General features: G+C 44.7%; 1 protein-coding gene across 1 annotated transcript in view; it reads left to right on the top strand.

Moving 5' to 3' along the window:
• The window catches only part of MAPK12 (mitogen-activated protein kinase 12), a 165,093-nt gene that overhangs the window by 74,716 nt on the left and 76,378 nt on the right, over positions 1-13,999 (top strand). The window contains exon 4 of the mRNA XM_068276361.1: positions 1,356-1,467. Within this exon, the coding sequence (XP_068132462.1) occupies positions 1,356-1,467 (112 nt within the window). The remainder of the gene's footprint in view (positions 1-1,355; positions 1,468-13,999) is intronic.

Genomic DNA, 13,999 nt, shown 5'->3' with positions numbered 1-13,999 from the left:
GTTATCAGGCAGGAAAAAAATGAGTTTCACTTACCTGGGGCTTCTACCAGCCCCATGCAGCCATCCTGTGCCCCATAGTCACTCACTGCTGCTCTGGTCCCCCTCCATCAGCTAGTTTAGTTTTTGCTGACATCGGGGATTTTGCTGACATCAGTAAGCACTGTGCTTGATTTTTTTTTTTTTACGCGTTGAACCACTAACGTGTAAAAATGTATGTGTTAATGTTTCTGCACCAGCAGGAATGCGTGAAAATGTACGCAATGCGGCCCGCCGACCCCCGAGGTCGGCAAAGGCTAAACTAGCTGATGGCGGGGGACCAGAGCAGCAGTGAGTGACTGAGGGCACAGGATGGCTGCATGGGGCTGGTAGAAGCCCCTGGTAAGTGAAACTCATTTTTTTGTTTGCCTGATAACTCCTTTAAGATGTAATAAAGGTGCTTCTCTATGCAAAGACTATATCCCTGCTACAGATAGATAGATAGATAGATAGATAGATAGATAGATAGATAGATAGATAGATAGATAGATAGATAGATAGATAGATAGTATTCTTGTATTTAAAACAAATTATGTATGTGCCAGTTTAGGCCAGTGTTCTCCCCAGGCTCTTTTAACCGGGTGCTCCACCCGGCTAGTTTTGGTGAGCACCCGGCTGTCATCGGTTCACCTCTTCCTCGCCAGCCAAGCGCCAGCCCTGCATTCTCTCATCTCGCCCCACCTGGCTACTTTTTCATGCCACCCGGCTGGAAAAAATTTCTGGGGTGAACACTGTAGGCATTCTACTATGATCTCATAAATGCGGAGGGAGAAGACTCATTTTGCACCCAGCTCCATCTCTTATCACAATCTCCTGAACAGAATCCTCAGCCCTTCTCAGTTGACGGCACGGGTCTTTCACTTTGCACATATATGCATTAAAAATAAGGATGTTGAGTTGTCTGTAACTCAAAGGCTGCTGGAAAACCAACACTGGCACAGGTATATTATGTTTTGAACCATGAATACTTTCTGTATAAGGATTTTGGTTTTGCTTAGCGGTCTGCCTAAAGGCTCCTTTTTATACACTAGTTGTTTTGAAAGCAGACATGGGTGTAAAGGGTTTTTTGGATGTTTTTGTCCTCTGTTCTTGACTTATTGAAATAAACCCTTGTTTTTTTTATTTAAGATGGAAGGGATTGCCTATTTTATTTTAGATCTGTTTGGTACTTCACACTGAGGGTTTGCGTCATTTGGTCCCCCTCCCAACTGCCTGGTTATGTTATGTCAGAAATATACAGAGTTGTTTGTACAAGTTACCTGAGCCACAGTTTCTGGATAATCATATTTTATTTCTTCTTTCTCATCTCTTGGTTATAGTTATCTGGTAATGCCATTTATGGGTACAGACTTGGGCAAGATCATGAAGCATGAGAAGTTATCAGAAGATCGCATCCAGTTTCTCGTGTATCAGATATTGAGGGGTCTAAAGGTTGGTATTTTTTCCAGTCAATTAAAATATTGAAAAGCCTTGCCTGCTGTAATATATTAAAATCATAAACTAGTTCTTGAATGTAAGCTGAAAGTTATGCTTTAATTGCTGAATCTTTGTGTGTGTGTGTGTGTGTGTGTGTGTGTGTGTGTGTGTGTGTGTGTGTGTGTGCATGCAGCACTTGTTGGAAATATGAATTCTGAAAAGTTCAAGGGAATGTGTTGTCTTTCCACTGTGTGTACTGTGTTGAAGTTGTATTATACTTTACTGTCTGTTTACAATGTTCTTCAATTTATCTGAGCTACAGCAGTGCACTCTTTTAGCTATTCAAATAATTAAATACAGTAAAACCCCAATTATCAGGCACCAACGGGATTGGCTGATGCTGGATAAGTGTAGTTTCTGGTTGCTTGAGAGTCAATGCATAGCTCCCAACTGTCCCTCTTTTGGAGGGACAGTCCCTCTTTGGGAGATCTGTCCCTTTCCTCCTCATTTGTCCCTCTTCCAGGACTTTGTCCCTCTTTCTATGTAAATATGTATATTTCTCTACTAAAAAATGTAAAATGTGTTTGACTCTAAACTTTATTCCCATCCTTTAAATTGATAGATTACTAATTTGCAAATGTTAATATGAAGGAAATGGACCAGGATAGAAAGGACCAGTGTGGTTTGAATTATAAAACACGTTTTTCTTATGAAAGCTTTATGGTATACATGACTAGGGGTGTGATGGGGCGTGATCAGGGGCATGGGCGTAGCTTAAGTGTCCCTCTTTCTCATCTCAAAACGTTGGGAGGTATGGTCAATGTTATAAATAGGCCTAGCTAAAAAACATTACTATACCCCACTATATATATATATATATATATATACACACACACACACACACACACACACACACACACACACACACACACACACACACACACACACACACACACACACACACACACACACACACACACACACACACACACACACACACACACACACACACACACACACACACACAGTACATTCCAAAAACTCTGTAATAATGTTGAAATACAGTAATTAAAACAAAATTAAGCCAAAGGAGAGACTTAACTTAATGTAACAGAGGTTTATTAATGTTGAAGGAAGTGTAAAAGTATATTTATGCATCCTGCAAGGCCAGGATTTTTTTTCTGGTTGTTTGAGACTTCTGGTTGACTTCTGGTTGAGTTCTTGATAACAGGGGGTTTACTGTAGTTTTCAGAATTTACTTGAGAAGACTTTATGAAACTAAGTAACAAATTAGGTGATTATCTGTTACTGCTTGTACTTGTGGCATTGAATTAAAGGTTGCTGAGTTCAGCAAGTTTAGTTATCCAAAGCCACAAGTTTACACTGGACTGATCCAGCTGTTTACACCTGTGTCAGGTGACAGTGTGTCGTCATTAGGTGCAGCCGGGCAGGTTGGAGCCTATCCTGATTCCGTTCATTATGCTTTGATTTACAGGCATAAGCACTGTCTGCTTGTGGCTCCCTTCTCCCTGTCTATAGAAGGACATGGAACACTCAGCTGAGGGCTCCTGTCTGCAGTGCTGCTTGCAGTTCACATATCCTGCGGTGGGCCATGATTTTCTGCACATCTAACTCTCCTTGGATTTGTGTAGCTACTTTAAAGAAAACCAGAACTGAAAATTAAGTCAAAATAAACATACGCAAGTCATACTTGCCTCCCGTGTAGCCTACTCCTCAATCTCTTTCCCTTGTCCCGCGTCCTGTTTGTCCACTGGAATTCTCTGTCCTCCATTTTGAAAATGGCCATTTCCCCATAACCGCTTCCTGGTCAGCACACTGTTAAACTGTAACATCGCCCACTTAAGCCATAGGGAAACATGCACATTGCCCAGCACATCAGTTGTTCTCTCAGCTATAACTGACAGCAACTGATATTTTACTGACAGCAACTGATATGTTTCAGTTCTGACAAAATGTTGTCAGAACTGTAAGGGATCATTGTCAGAAGAAAATAGTGAGCTTCTGAGTAGAACTGATAGCAAGGTAACTATGTAATGTTCATTTGAAGTTACCTCATGTGTTTATTGTAACTATTTTTACTCAGTTCAGGTTCCCTTTAAGAAGCTCTATTGCTCTTCCCAAATGATCTTCACCAAGTGTGCCTAGTGTTATAGTACCGGATTTTTTGTCTTCCCATGCTTTTAAGTTTTGGGAAATGTAGGAAACCACTATTTAACATTTTATTCTGCAATCTAGATGTGTATTATACGGATGTGTCCTTTTCTTCCTATTGATATCCTGGGCATTGTGGTGAACTTACGTTTTTACCTTTTCTGGAATTCCAGGTACTTTCTTTAAGTGGTTCATTATCATCATCATTATTTATTATTGTTGTTGTTATGCATTTTGCAGCACACTCACTTTCAACAAAACTTTAGTACAACAAACCGTTCTGGTCACTAGTTTCTCATAAGAGATTCAGGGCCATATCCTATTTGCACAAATCCAGTTGCCGGATTCACCAGTGCGATGGCCAAGCATTACTCAGGCAAATTGCTATTCGCCTGAGCGGATGCTCTTATGTGCCGGGTGATGGGGGGTGAAGTTTTGTGTTGTGGAGCTGTCTTACAGCATGCATAGCACTGCTACCTTGTTCCCCTGGGAGATGCGCTGCTCTCAATGCTGTCACCTAAGGTGAGATCTGTCCAGGGGCATCCCTGTGTGATACGGATGCTTTTCTCTTATGGTGCAGATTGATAGGTAGCCACTGTTCCAGGAGCCTGGTGTGTAGCAGCAGACATCAGATACAGTAAGTGTCAGGCCTCTTGCACACTGCTAGCAATTCCGATTCAGATTCCTCTTTTTAATCTGTTTTTACATCCGATTCAAATTCCGATTTGCAGTGTGCAGGGAGCAAACTGCAAATCGGAATCTGAATCGGATGTAAAAACTGATTAACCACTTGCCGACCAGGGGAATTTTCACTGATCGGTGCTGCGTGGGCTCTACAGCCCGCAGCACCGATCAGCAGTGCAGCAGGGCGATCAGACTACCCCCCTTTTTTCCCCACTAGGGGGATGTCCTGCTGGGGGGGTCTGATCGCCGCCGGCCATTAGTGGGTAGCGGGGGGGGCTCCTCAAAGCCCCCCTCCGCAGCGTTTTGTGCGCTCCCTCCCTCCCCTTACCTCCCTCTCCCTTGCTGGGCTGCGCAGGACGGATATCCGTCCTGCGCATTGTGGGATAGGCTTCAGCCTATCATATGGCGGCGATCCCCGGCCAATCAGAGGCCGGGGATCGCCGATCTGACTTACGGCGCAGCAGCGCCGTATGATGTAAACAGCGGGGATTTCTTCCCCGCCTGTTTACATTTTGCCGGCGAGCCGCTATCGGCGGCTCTCCGGCTGTTCACGGAGACACCCTCCGTGAACTGACATGGAAAGGCCGCTCGATCGAGCGGCCGTTTCCATGGTAACCCGCAGACGACCAGTTTACGCCAATCGGCGTTAGCTGGTCGTCAAGAGGTTAAAAAGCGGAATCTGAATCGGAATAGCGTGCAGTGTGCAAGAGGCCTCAGGAAGTCCAGCATATAGCAGCGGATATTCTTCTATCGAGATTAAAGGAAAAGACAGACAGCCCTGGGGCTGTATATCTATGCCCCGCAGGACTTCATCTAAAGTCCCAGGGGCATAGATATGTCTGTCGCCACATTCACCATTCTCGTCACCACCAGTTAGTTCAATGATCAGTGAATGGAAACACTGTTGCCATTCACCGATCAAATTGCCTGTGATCAGTGATCACCTGCATCAATGAGATGCCAGTGGTCATTGAGAAAATGAAAGTGAAAACACCAACCTACTCTTAGGGCTGGTGCACACCGAGCGGCTTTTTGGGCGTTTTCAGATCCGCTTGCGGCTGCGGATCTGCTTGGTCAATGTATCTCAATGGGGTGGTGCACACCAGAGCGGCAGGCGTTTTGCAGAAACGAAAAATGCCTGGGTGAGGCATTTTTTGGATTTCGGATGCGTTTCTGCCTCAATGTTAAGTATAGGAAAAACGCAAACCGCTCTGAAAAACGGCACTTCAGAGCGGTTTTGCAGGCGTTTTTGTTACAGAAGCTGTTCAGTAACAGCTTTACTGTAACAATATATGAAATCTACTATACTGAAAACCGCAGCAGCAATCCGCAAAACGCTAGCAAAACGCCTCATAAAAATAAAAAAAAACGTTTAAAAATCTGCTAGCATTTTGCGGATCTGCTAGCGGGTTTTGGTGTGCACCAGCCCTTAGGGCTGGTGCACACCGAGCGGCTTTTTGGGCGTTTTCAGGTCCGCTTGCGGCTGCGGATCTGCTTGGTCAATGTATCTCAATGGGGTGGTGCACACCAGAGCGGGGGGCGTTTTGCAGAAACGAAAAATGCCTGGGTGAGGCATTTTTTGGATTGCGGGTGCGTTTCTGCCTCAATGTTAAGTATAGGAAAAACGCAAACCGCTCTGAAAAACGGCACTTCAGAGCGGTTTTGCAGGCGTTTTTGTTACAGAAGCTGTTCAGTAACAGCTTTACTGTAACAATATATGAAATCTACTATACTGAAAACCGCAGCAGCAATCCGCAAAACGCTAGCAAAACGCCTCATAAAAATAAAAAAAAGCGTTTAAAAATCTGCTAGCGTTTTGCGGATCTGCTAGCGGGTTTTGGTGTGCACCAGCCCTTACTGTATACTTTCACATTACATAGGAATAAAGTGTGGGGGTCATCTAATGGCCAAATAGTAAAATTACACATACATACATAATATTAAATAAAAATATTTTTTAAAATACATCCATTTATTTAACCCTTTACCTCCCCCCCCCCCCCCCCCCCCATAGTTAGCAAAATAAAATACCTGTATTATAAAAATGAAATTAACCTTCCTGGCAGTATGGACGAGCTCAGCTCGTCCATTGCCGCCGAGGCTGATATCTCTGGTCCTGCTGGGCCGATTTTCACCAAATAAACTGCGCAACACGTAGCTATCACTTTGCTAGCTGCGTGTGGTCGTAGATCAGCGGAAGAGGCCCGCCCGAGCCCTGCAACGCCTGGATCAAACACTTTGGGGCAGTGCAAAGGGCTGGATCGGAGGCGTCTGACGTCAGGACGTCGGCTGACGTCCATGACGTCATCCCGATCGTCGCCATGGCGACGGGGTAAGCCTAACCAGAAATCACGCGGAGTTGTGATCGCCGAAAGCGATCAAAAGGGCGCACCATGTGCGCCCTCTAGTGGGCTTTTATGCTGCCAGTTGGCAGCATGAAAAAAAAATTACGTTAAAAAAACCCTGCCGCCGCCACCCTGGCAATTTAAATAGAACGCCAGGGTGGTTAAAAAAAGTGACTTTAAAAAACAAAAACCATAGTTACAATAGGGATTTTTTTTTTTTTTTTAATACGTTGCCATGCGGTTGCCATCAGTTAGTTTTGCAAATAAGGGCTTGTAATCCTTGACAGTCACAACTGAAAAAATACACCTTTATTTCCAAATACATACTAGGGACATATTTAAAACGTTGTAATAACCAGGACAAGTGCGCAAATAGAATGTGTGGGTTTTATCCACAGTAGCATGTTTTTATTTTCAAACTATAATGGCTGAAAACTGAGAAAAATGATTTTTTTTTTTACATTTTTGTTTCCTATTATTCCCATCAGAATGCAGCTAGGAAATATACCACCCAAAGAAAGCCTAATTGGTGGTGAAAAAAAACAAGATATAGATTGTGATAAATACTGAGGTCATTGGCGAATAAAAGGGAGGAGTGCTGAAATGTGAAAATTGCTGTGGTCCTCAAGGGGAAAACTCCTTAGTGATGAAAAACGGAAGAATACAGAAGTTTCTTTTGCCTTTCAATACCCTTAAATGTTACTTTTACACTAAGTAGGTAGAGGGTCAAAAGTGATTCTCTATACCTTTTTATCTGGAAGTGGCCAGACATCGGGGGGTCACCTTATTAAAGGGCGCTTTCAGATTCCAGCATAAGTCCCACCTACCACAGGACCTATCCTCACAGGCCCTCACTCCCTCCTGGGCACCGGTTGTTGGGATGAGCCCCTTCTCCATGATATGGACACAGGCTCTGTAGGATAGGGGGAGGCTTTGTTGCCCCTCTGTTACAGAGCCCTCATATTGTACTGTATACCTTGTGGGTTAGTATGGCGGACCCCATGTAGGTTGACCATCCTAGCTATACCAGCCAGCATGGGTTTAGAATGGGTTAGTTAAAGCTTTGGGGGTGGGGCTACTCCTTTCTGTCTTTTAATTTTTTTAAAAAATTTTTTAAATATGAATTGGTGACAAAGCCTTCTCCTCTCCTACAAAGCTTTTGTCCATATCATGAACACAGGGCTCATCCCTACCTCTGGTCCTCTAGGTTTTTGATACTTTTTTTTAGACTTAATGTTTTATATTAAATCCAAACTGTTAATGAAATGTACAGTGTATGCCTAGCTTGAGGAAGGGTATATGTAACAAATGACCCAATGCAGTTCACAATTAACATTCTCTAAAGATGTGTGCACACCTTTTATGGATGACGCCCATCGGGGATCAGGACCTGGTCCCCCTGGGGCGACATCGGTGGGCCAGGTTGCACACACACACTGCATTGCTATGTGGGGGGACAATGAGCAGTGTGTATGACTTCACGCAGCGGAGCGAACAATGGGATTGGCGTCTCTGGGTGGTGAGTAGATCCGTAGGTTGGGGCTGCCGTACACATGCCTGATTATCGGCTGATGCGGTAGTTATCGCCAACTTATAGGGGAACTGTAACCCAGGATTAAACCTCATCCCAATCAGTAGCTGATGCCCCCTTTCCCATGAGAAATCTTTACTTTTTCTTGAATAGATCATTAGGAGGGTCTCGGCAGAGCAGCTAATTTGTAAATGAAGGATGTTAACCCTATATCTGCTTCCATGAAAGCAGGAAGTAGACACACTGCAGGTTTATTGCAGGATTTGTATCGGCTGTTACAAAGAAATGTTTTTCTTTAACCCTCTTGGCGTTCTGATTCTTTCCGGATTTTAGGTTCTAAAAGCAGTACAATTTTTTTGCACCCTTTCAGACACTAAAACCAGGGCTGTGAAGTCGAAGTCGTGGAGTCGGGCAATTTTGGGTGCCTGGAGTCGGGAAAAAATGCACCTAATGAATTTGTAACTGTAATTAAAATAGAAAATATGATAAAATGTTCTATTTCTCAGATAATAGTCATTAAAAATAATGTATATATACAGTAATAGCTGTGCTTAGTCCACAAAAATGAAATAAACCAATCAAAATTAGTTACTTGTGCTGCTTCAATAAAGCGGTCCCCGTATTTTTAAGGTCAGATATACATATCTGATTGTGACTGTATATATGATGTGTACACAGGAATCTCTTATATATACTAAATAACATCTATGCTGTAAGAATAAAGCCTGATGTGTAGCTATGTCACTAATAGAGATGGTCAACGAGATGGAAATAATTCTGCATTGATGCTGATTTATGCAAATGTATGCACTCCCTTTGCTGATGAAATAAAATAATTTGATATGTTGTTAAAATTTGTTTTGGTGACTACAAATTAAAGGGTAACTGAGACGGATGAAAAGTAAAGTTTTATACATACCTGGGGCTTCCTCCAGCCCCCTTCAGGCTAATCAGTCCCTCACTGTCCTCCACCACCCGGATCTTCTGCTATGAGTCCTGGTAATTCAGCCAGTCAGCGCTGTCCGGCCGCATGCCGCTCCCACAGCCAGGAACATTCTGCACCTGCGCAATAGTGCTGCACAGGTGTAGTATGCTCCTGGCGGCGGAGTGTGTGCATGCGCACTACGCTTGACTGACTCAAGTACCTGGACTCATAGCAGAAGATCCAGGTGGTGGAGGAGGACAACGAGGGACTGATTATCCTGAAGGCGGCTGGAGGAAGCCCCAGGTATGTATAAAACTTGAATTTCATCTGTCTCAGGTTTACTTTGTTACACAGTAGTACTATACTCTACATATGCACTCCCCACAGAGCTGCAGGGAATCCACTGAGAATGCTGTGCACATTGAACACAGAGGTGTTGTCTGTTTACAATCTCCTCATTCCCCTGCAGAGTACCTGCACATCATTCTTACATGCACCCACACTTGATAGATGTTCTTTGTTCCGGTTGTACCTTTTACAAGTACTCTTACCAAGGACTAGTTTTAGTCTAAAGGGAATAAATATAGTAGTCTACATATCCTTCTCACTTCCGTTGTCTTGTAAAATTCCTAAGCGTTGGCAGTTAAGAGACGAATTTCATGTTACATACTTTTAATCAACAAAATTGTAATATGCAAATTAGAGGAGTCGGAGTCGTGGAGTCGGAGGTATCCTAAACTGGGGAGTCGGAGTCGGTGGATTTTTGGACCGACTCCACAGCCCTGACTAAAACCTGGAAAAAATCAGGCTGCCAGGGAGATCTGCAGCAGCCCAGCAATCACTCACCTCCCTGGCTCCAGCGCTGAAGTTATGCCTCCATCCTCCGGGTGGCGCTGCAATTCTAAAGTGAAATTGCCGGCTGTTGTCATGACTACAGCCGGCAATCTCACCATCAGGAAGCAGAGCCTGGAGAAGAGTAAGAAGAATGCCAGCCGACGTCTGGATCTCCGGGAGGTATGTAGAAACGCTGGCGCTGCGCGCATTGCTCTGCATACAACCTCTGGCGGCTACCCCGAGCAGAGGTCGGGATCACCGCCAAGGAGGTTAACCACCTTAGCGGTATGGACGAGCTCAGCTCGTCCATTACCGCCAGAGGGTGCCGCTCAGGCCCTGCTGGGCCGATTTTGATCAAATAAAGAGCAGCACACGCAGCCGGCACTTTGCCAGCCGCGTGTGCTGCCCGATCGCCGCCGCTCTGCGGCGATCCGCCGCGAGCAGCAGCGAAAGAGGGTCCCCCCAGCCGCCTGAGCCCTGCGCAGCCGGAACAAATAGTTCCGGCCAGCGCTAAGGGTTGGATCGGAGGCGGCTGATGTCAGGACGTCGGCTGACGTCCATGACGTCACTCCGCTCGTCGCCATGGCGACAGGAGAAGCCAAATACGGAAGGCTGCTCATTGCGGCCTTCCGTGTTACTTTTGGCCGCCGGAGGCGATCAGAAGAACGCCTCCAGAGCGCCATCTAGTGGGCTTTCATGCAGCCAACTTTCAGTTGGCTGCATGAAATAGTTTTTTTTTTATTTAAAAAAAACCCTCATGCAGCCGCCCTGGCGATCTTAATAGAACGCCAGGGTGGTTAAAGGTTATTATGCTGTTCTTTATCTCTTAGAACATAAAGTTCAGGTACACTTTAACCTCTTGAGGACCTCTGTGTTAACACCCCCCCCCTCCCCCATCTGGATCCTAATGAGGCTTCCCCTGTCCTCCTCCGCCCCGTCAATCCAGCCGAACAGCCGACTCCCGAACAGCGGTGAGGTAAATATTTACCTACCGTGATCCAGCGCAGGCGCAGTATCGTATCTTCGCGCTAGGAGGAAATAGCTGAGTCGATCCTATCCGCTCTACTGTGCAGATGCAAAGGATTCGCGCCTGCGTAGTAGAGCGGATGGGATCAGGCTCGGTTATTTCCGCTAATGCAGGCTTGTGTTAGGTAAATATTGCTCCACTTGTCAAGCTGCTTGACAAACTTGTCGAGTAGGTTTCGGGGGAGCCAGCGTTGCATTCCCCCAAGCTAAAGAGGACGGGAAAGCCTTATTGTGACCCTGAGGCTTCCCCCTCCAGAGGTAAGTATCCTCCAGAGGGTGTTTTTTTTTTCGTTACCTAGTCTCTTTAAAGCAGGGGTCTCAAACTCGTGGCCCACGGGCCATTTGCAGCCCTTGATACAATATTTTGTGGCCCTCACCAGCAAAAGCTTCCTTATAGTTGGCTTCAGTGCTCCCAAGTAATCCGCCGCATCCCCGCCGCTAAACGAGGGCTGCAGAGCCCCCAAAGCGCCCGGGGGGCAATCCGCCAGCATTTCCTGGAAGGGGCAGAGCTTTCAGCTTCAGCTCTGCCCCTCCTGACGTCAATCGCCGCATGGATCGCCGCCTCTCCCCACCCCTCTCTGTGAAGGAAGAGTGAGAGGGGCGGGCAGAGCCGGCGATGCGCCGCGATTGTGAAATTCCATATGCGGCCCAGCCTCACCCTGACTTTGCTTCCTGCGGCCCCCCAGGTAAATTGAGTTTGAGACCCCTGCTTTAAAGGCTAGGTTTTTTTTGTTTTTTTGGGGGGGTTTTTTTTAGCAGATAGGAAGTTTTGAGTTCAGGCCCTCTTTAAGAATCCTGGGTTTCTAAATGAGACATTTTTCTGCAGGCCACTACCTGATCAACTTTCCAGTTGGGAAGTGTGCTATCATTTGTTTGGTGAGCTTAGATATTTTTGCCAAAAGATCTAAAAATACAGTGATGTGAAAAACTATTTGTTCCCTTCCTGATTTCTTATTCTTTTGCATGTTTGTCACACTTAAATGTTTCTGCTCATCAAAAACCGTTTACTATTAGTCAAAGATAACATAATTGAACACAAAATGCAGTTTTAAATGATGGTTTTTATTATTTAGTGAGAAAAAAAAACTCAAAACCTACATGGCCCTGTGTGAAAAAGAAATTGCCCCCTGAACCTAATAACTGGTGGGGCCACCCTTAGCAGCAATAACTGCAATCAAGCGTTTGCGATAACTTGCAACGAGTCTTTTACAGTGCTCTGGAGAAATTTTGGCCCACTCATCTTTGCAGAATTGTTGTAATTCAGCTTTGAGGGTTTTCTAGCATGAACCGCCTTTTTAAGGTCATGCCACAACATCTCAATAGGATTCAGGTCAGGACTTTGACTAGGCCACTCCAAAGTCTTCTTTTTGTTTTTCTTCAGCCATTCAGAGGTGGATTTGCTGGTGTGTTTTGGGTCATTGTCCTGCTGCAGCTCCCAAGATCGCTTCAGCTTGAGTTGACGAACAGATGGCCGGACATTCTCCTTCAGGATTTTTTGGTAGACAGTACAATTAATGGTTCCATCTATCACAGCAAGCCTTCCAGGTCCTAAAGCAACAAAACAACCCCTGACCATCACACTACCATCACCATATTTTACTGTTGGTATGATGTTCTTTTGCTGAAATGCTGTGTTACTTCTACGCCATATGTAACGGGACACGCACCTTCCAAAAGGTTCAACTTTTGTCTCGTCGGTCCACAAGGTATTTTCCCAAAAGTCTTGGCAATCATTGAGATGTTTTTTTAGCAAAATTGAGACAAGCCTTAATGTTGTTTTTGCTTAAAAGTGGTTTGCGCCTTGGATATCTGCCATGCAGACTGTTTTTGCCCAGTCTCTTTCTTATGGTGGAGTTGTGAACACTGACCTTAATTGAGGCAAGTGAGGCCTGCAGTTCTTTAGATGTTGTCCTGGGGTCTTTTGTGGCCTCTCGGGTGAGTTTTCTCTGCGCTTTTGGGGTAATTTTGGTCGGCCGGCCACTCCTGGGAAGGTTCATCACTGTTCCATGTTTTTGCTATTTGTGGATAATGGCTCTCACTGTGGTTCACTGGAGTCCCAAAGCTTTAGAAATGGCTTTATAACCTTTACCAGACTGATAGATCTCAATTACTTTTGTTCTCATTTGTTCCTGAATTTCTTCGGATCTTGGCATGATGTCTAGCTTTTGAGGTGCTTTTGGTCTACTTCTCTGTGTCAGATAGCTCCTATTTAAGTGATTTCTTGATTGAAACAGGTGTGGCAGTAATCAGGCCTGGGGGTGACTACAGAAATTGAACTCAGGTGTGATAAATCACAGTTAAGTTATTATTTAACAAGGGGGGCAATCACTTTTTCACACAGGGCTATGTAGATTTGGAGTTTTTTTTTCTCACTAAATAATAAAAACCATCATTTAAAACTGCATTTTGTGTTCAATTATGTTATCTTTGACTAATAGTCAATGGTTTTTGATGAGCAGAAACATTTAAGTGTGACAAACATGCAAAAGAATAAGAAATCAGGAAGGGGGCAAACAGTTTTTCACATCACTGTATATGCAATGTCCTAATTATTTTGACACTTAGCTAGTGTAGTGCCCACAGTTTTCACATCTCCAGCTAGTGGTGTGGTATGGGTAGTGCAATAGCAACAAGTGTGTCACCTTAATTCTTTCATAGATCAGTGTTGTTGAAGCTCAACTCCAGGCTGACTGCTTAATAAACAAGTGATATATAACGTGTATGTGACTTACCTGCCAAAAGATTAATATTGTTGTGCCAGTTCTATGGTCCCCAGTAAGCTGGCATAGCCAGTATAAGAAAGTCAGTGCCTACACTTGTCTTTCTTTTCCAGTTTAGCTTCACAGCATGGGCAAAGTTTGCTGGCTGTATAGTGCAGGTTACTAACGTAGCTCACTTATAATGTCCTCCTTGTATTCTCTGCTCTTGAGAGTACAATTCTCTGATAGAAATGCTATAGTCTTGACTCTTGACTAGCCTACTGTGCAGCCCTTGCCTCTCAGCGCGAGAGCAGTGTGACCGCAATTATGT

This window comes from Hyperolius riggenbachi, chromosome 3, assembly GCF_040937935.1.
Source record: "Hyperolius riggenbachi isolate aHypRig1 chromosome 3, aHypRig1.pri, whole genome shotgun sequence".
Classification (NCBI taxonomy): Eukaryota; Metazoa; Chordata; class Amphibia; order Anura; family Hyperoliidae; genus Hyperolius; species Hyperolius riggenbachi.
The sequence above is the reverse complement of the archived record's forward strand: the minus strand, read 5'-3'. Positions and strand labels throughout refer to the sequence as shown.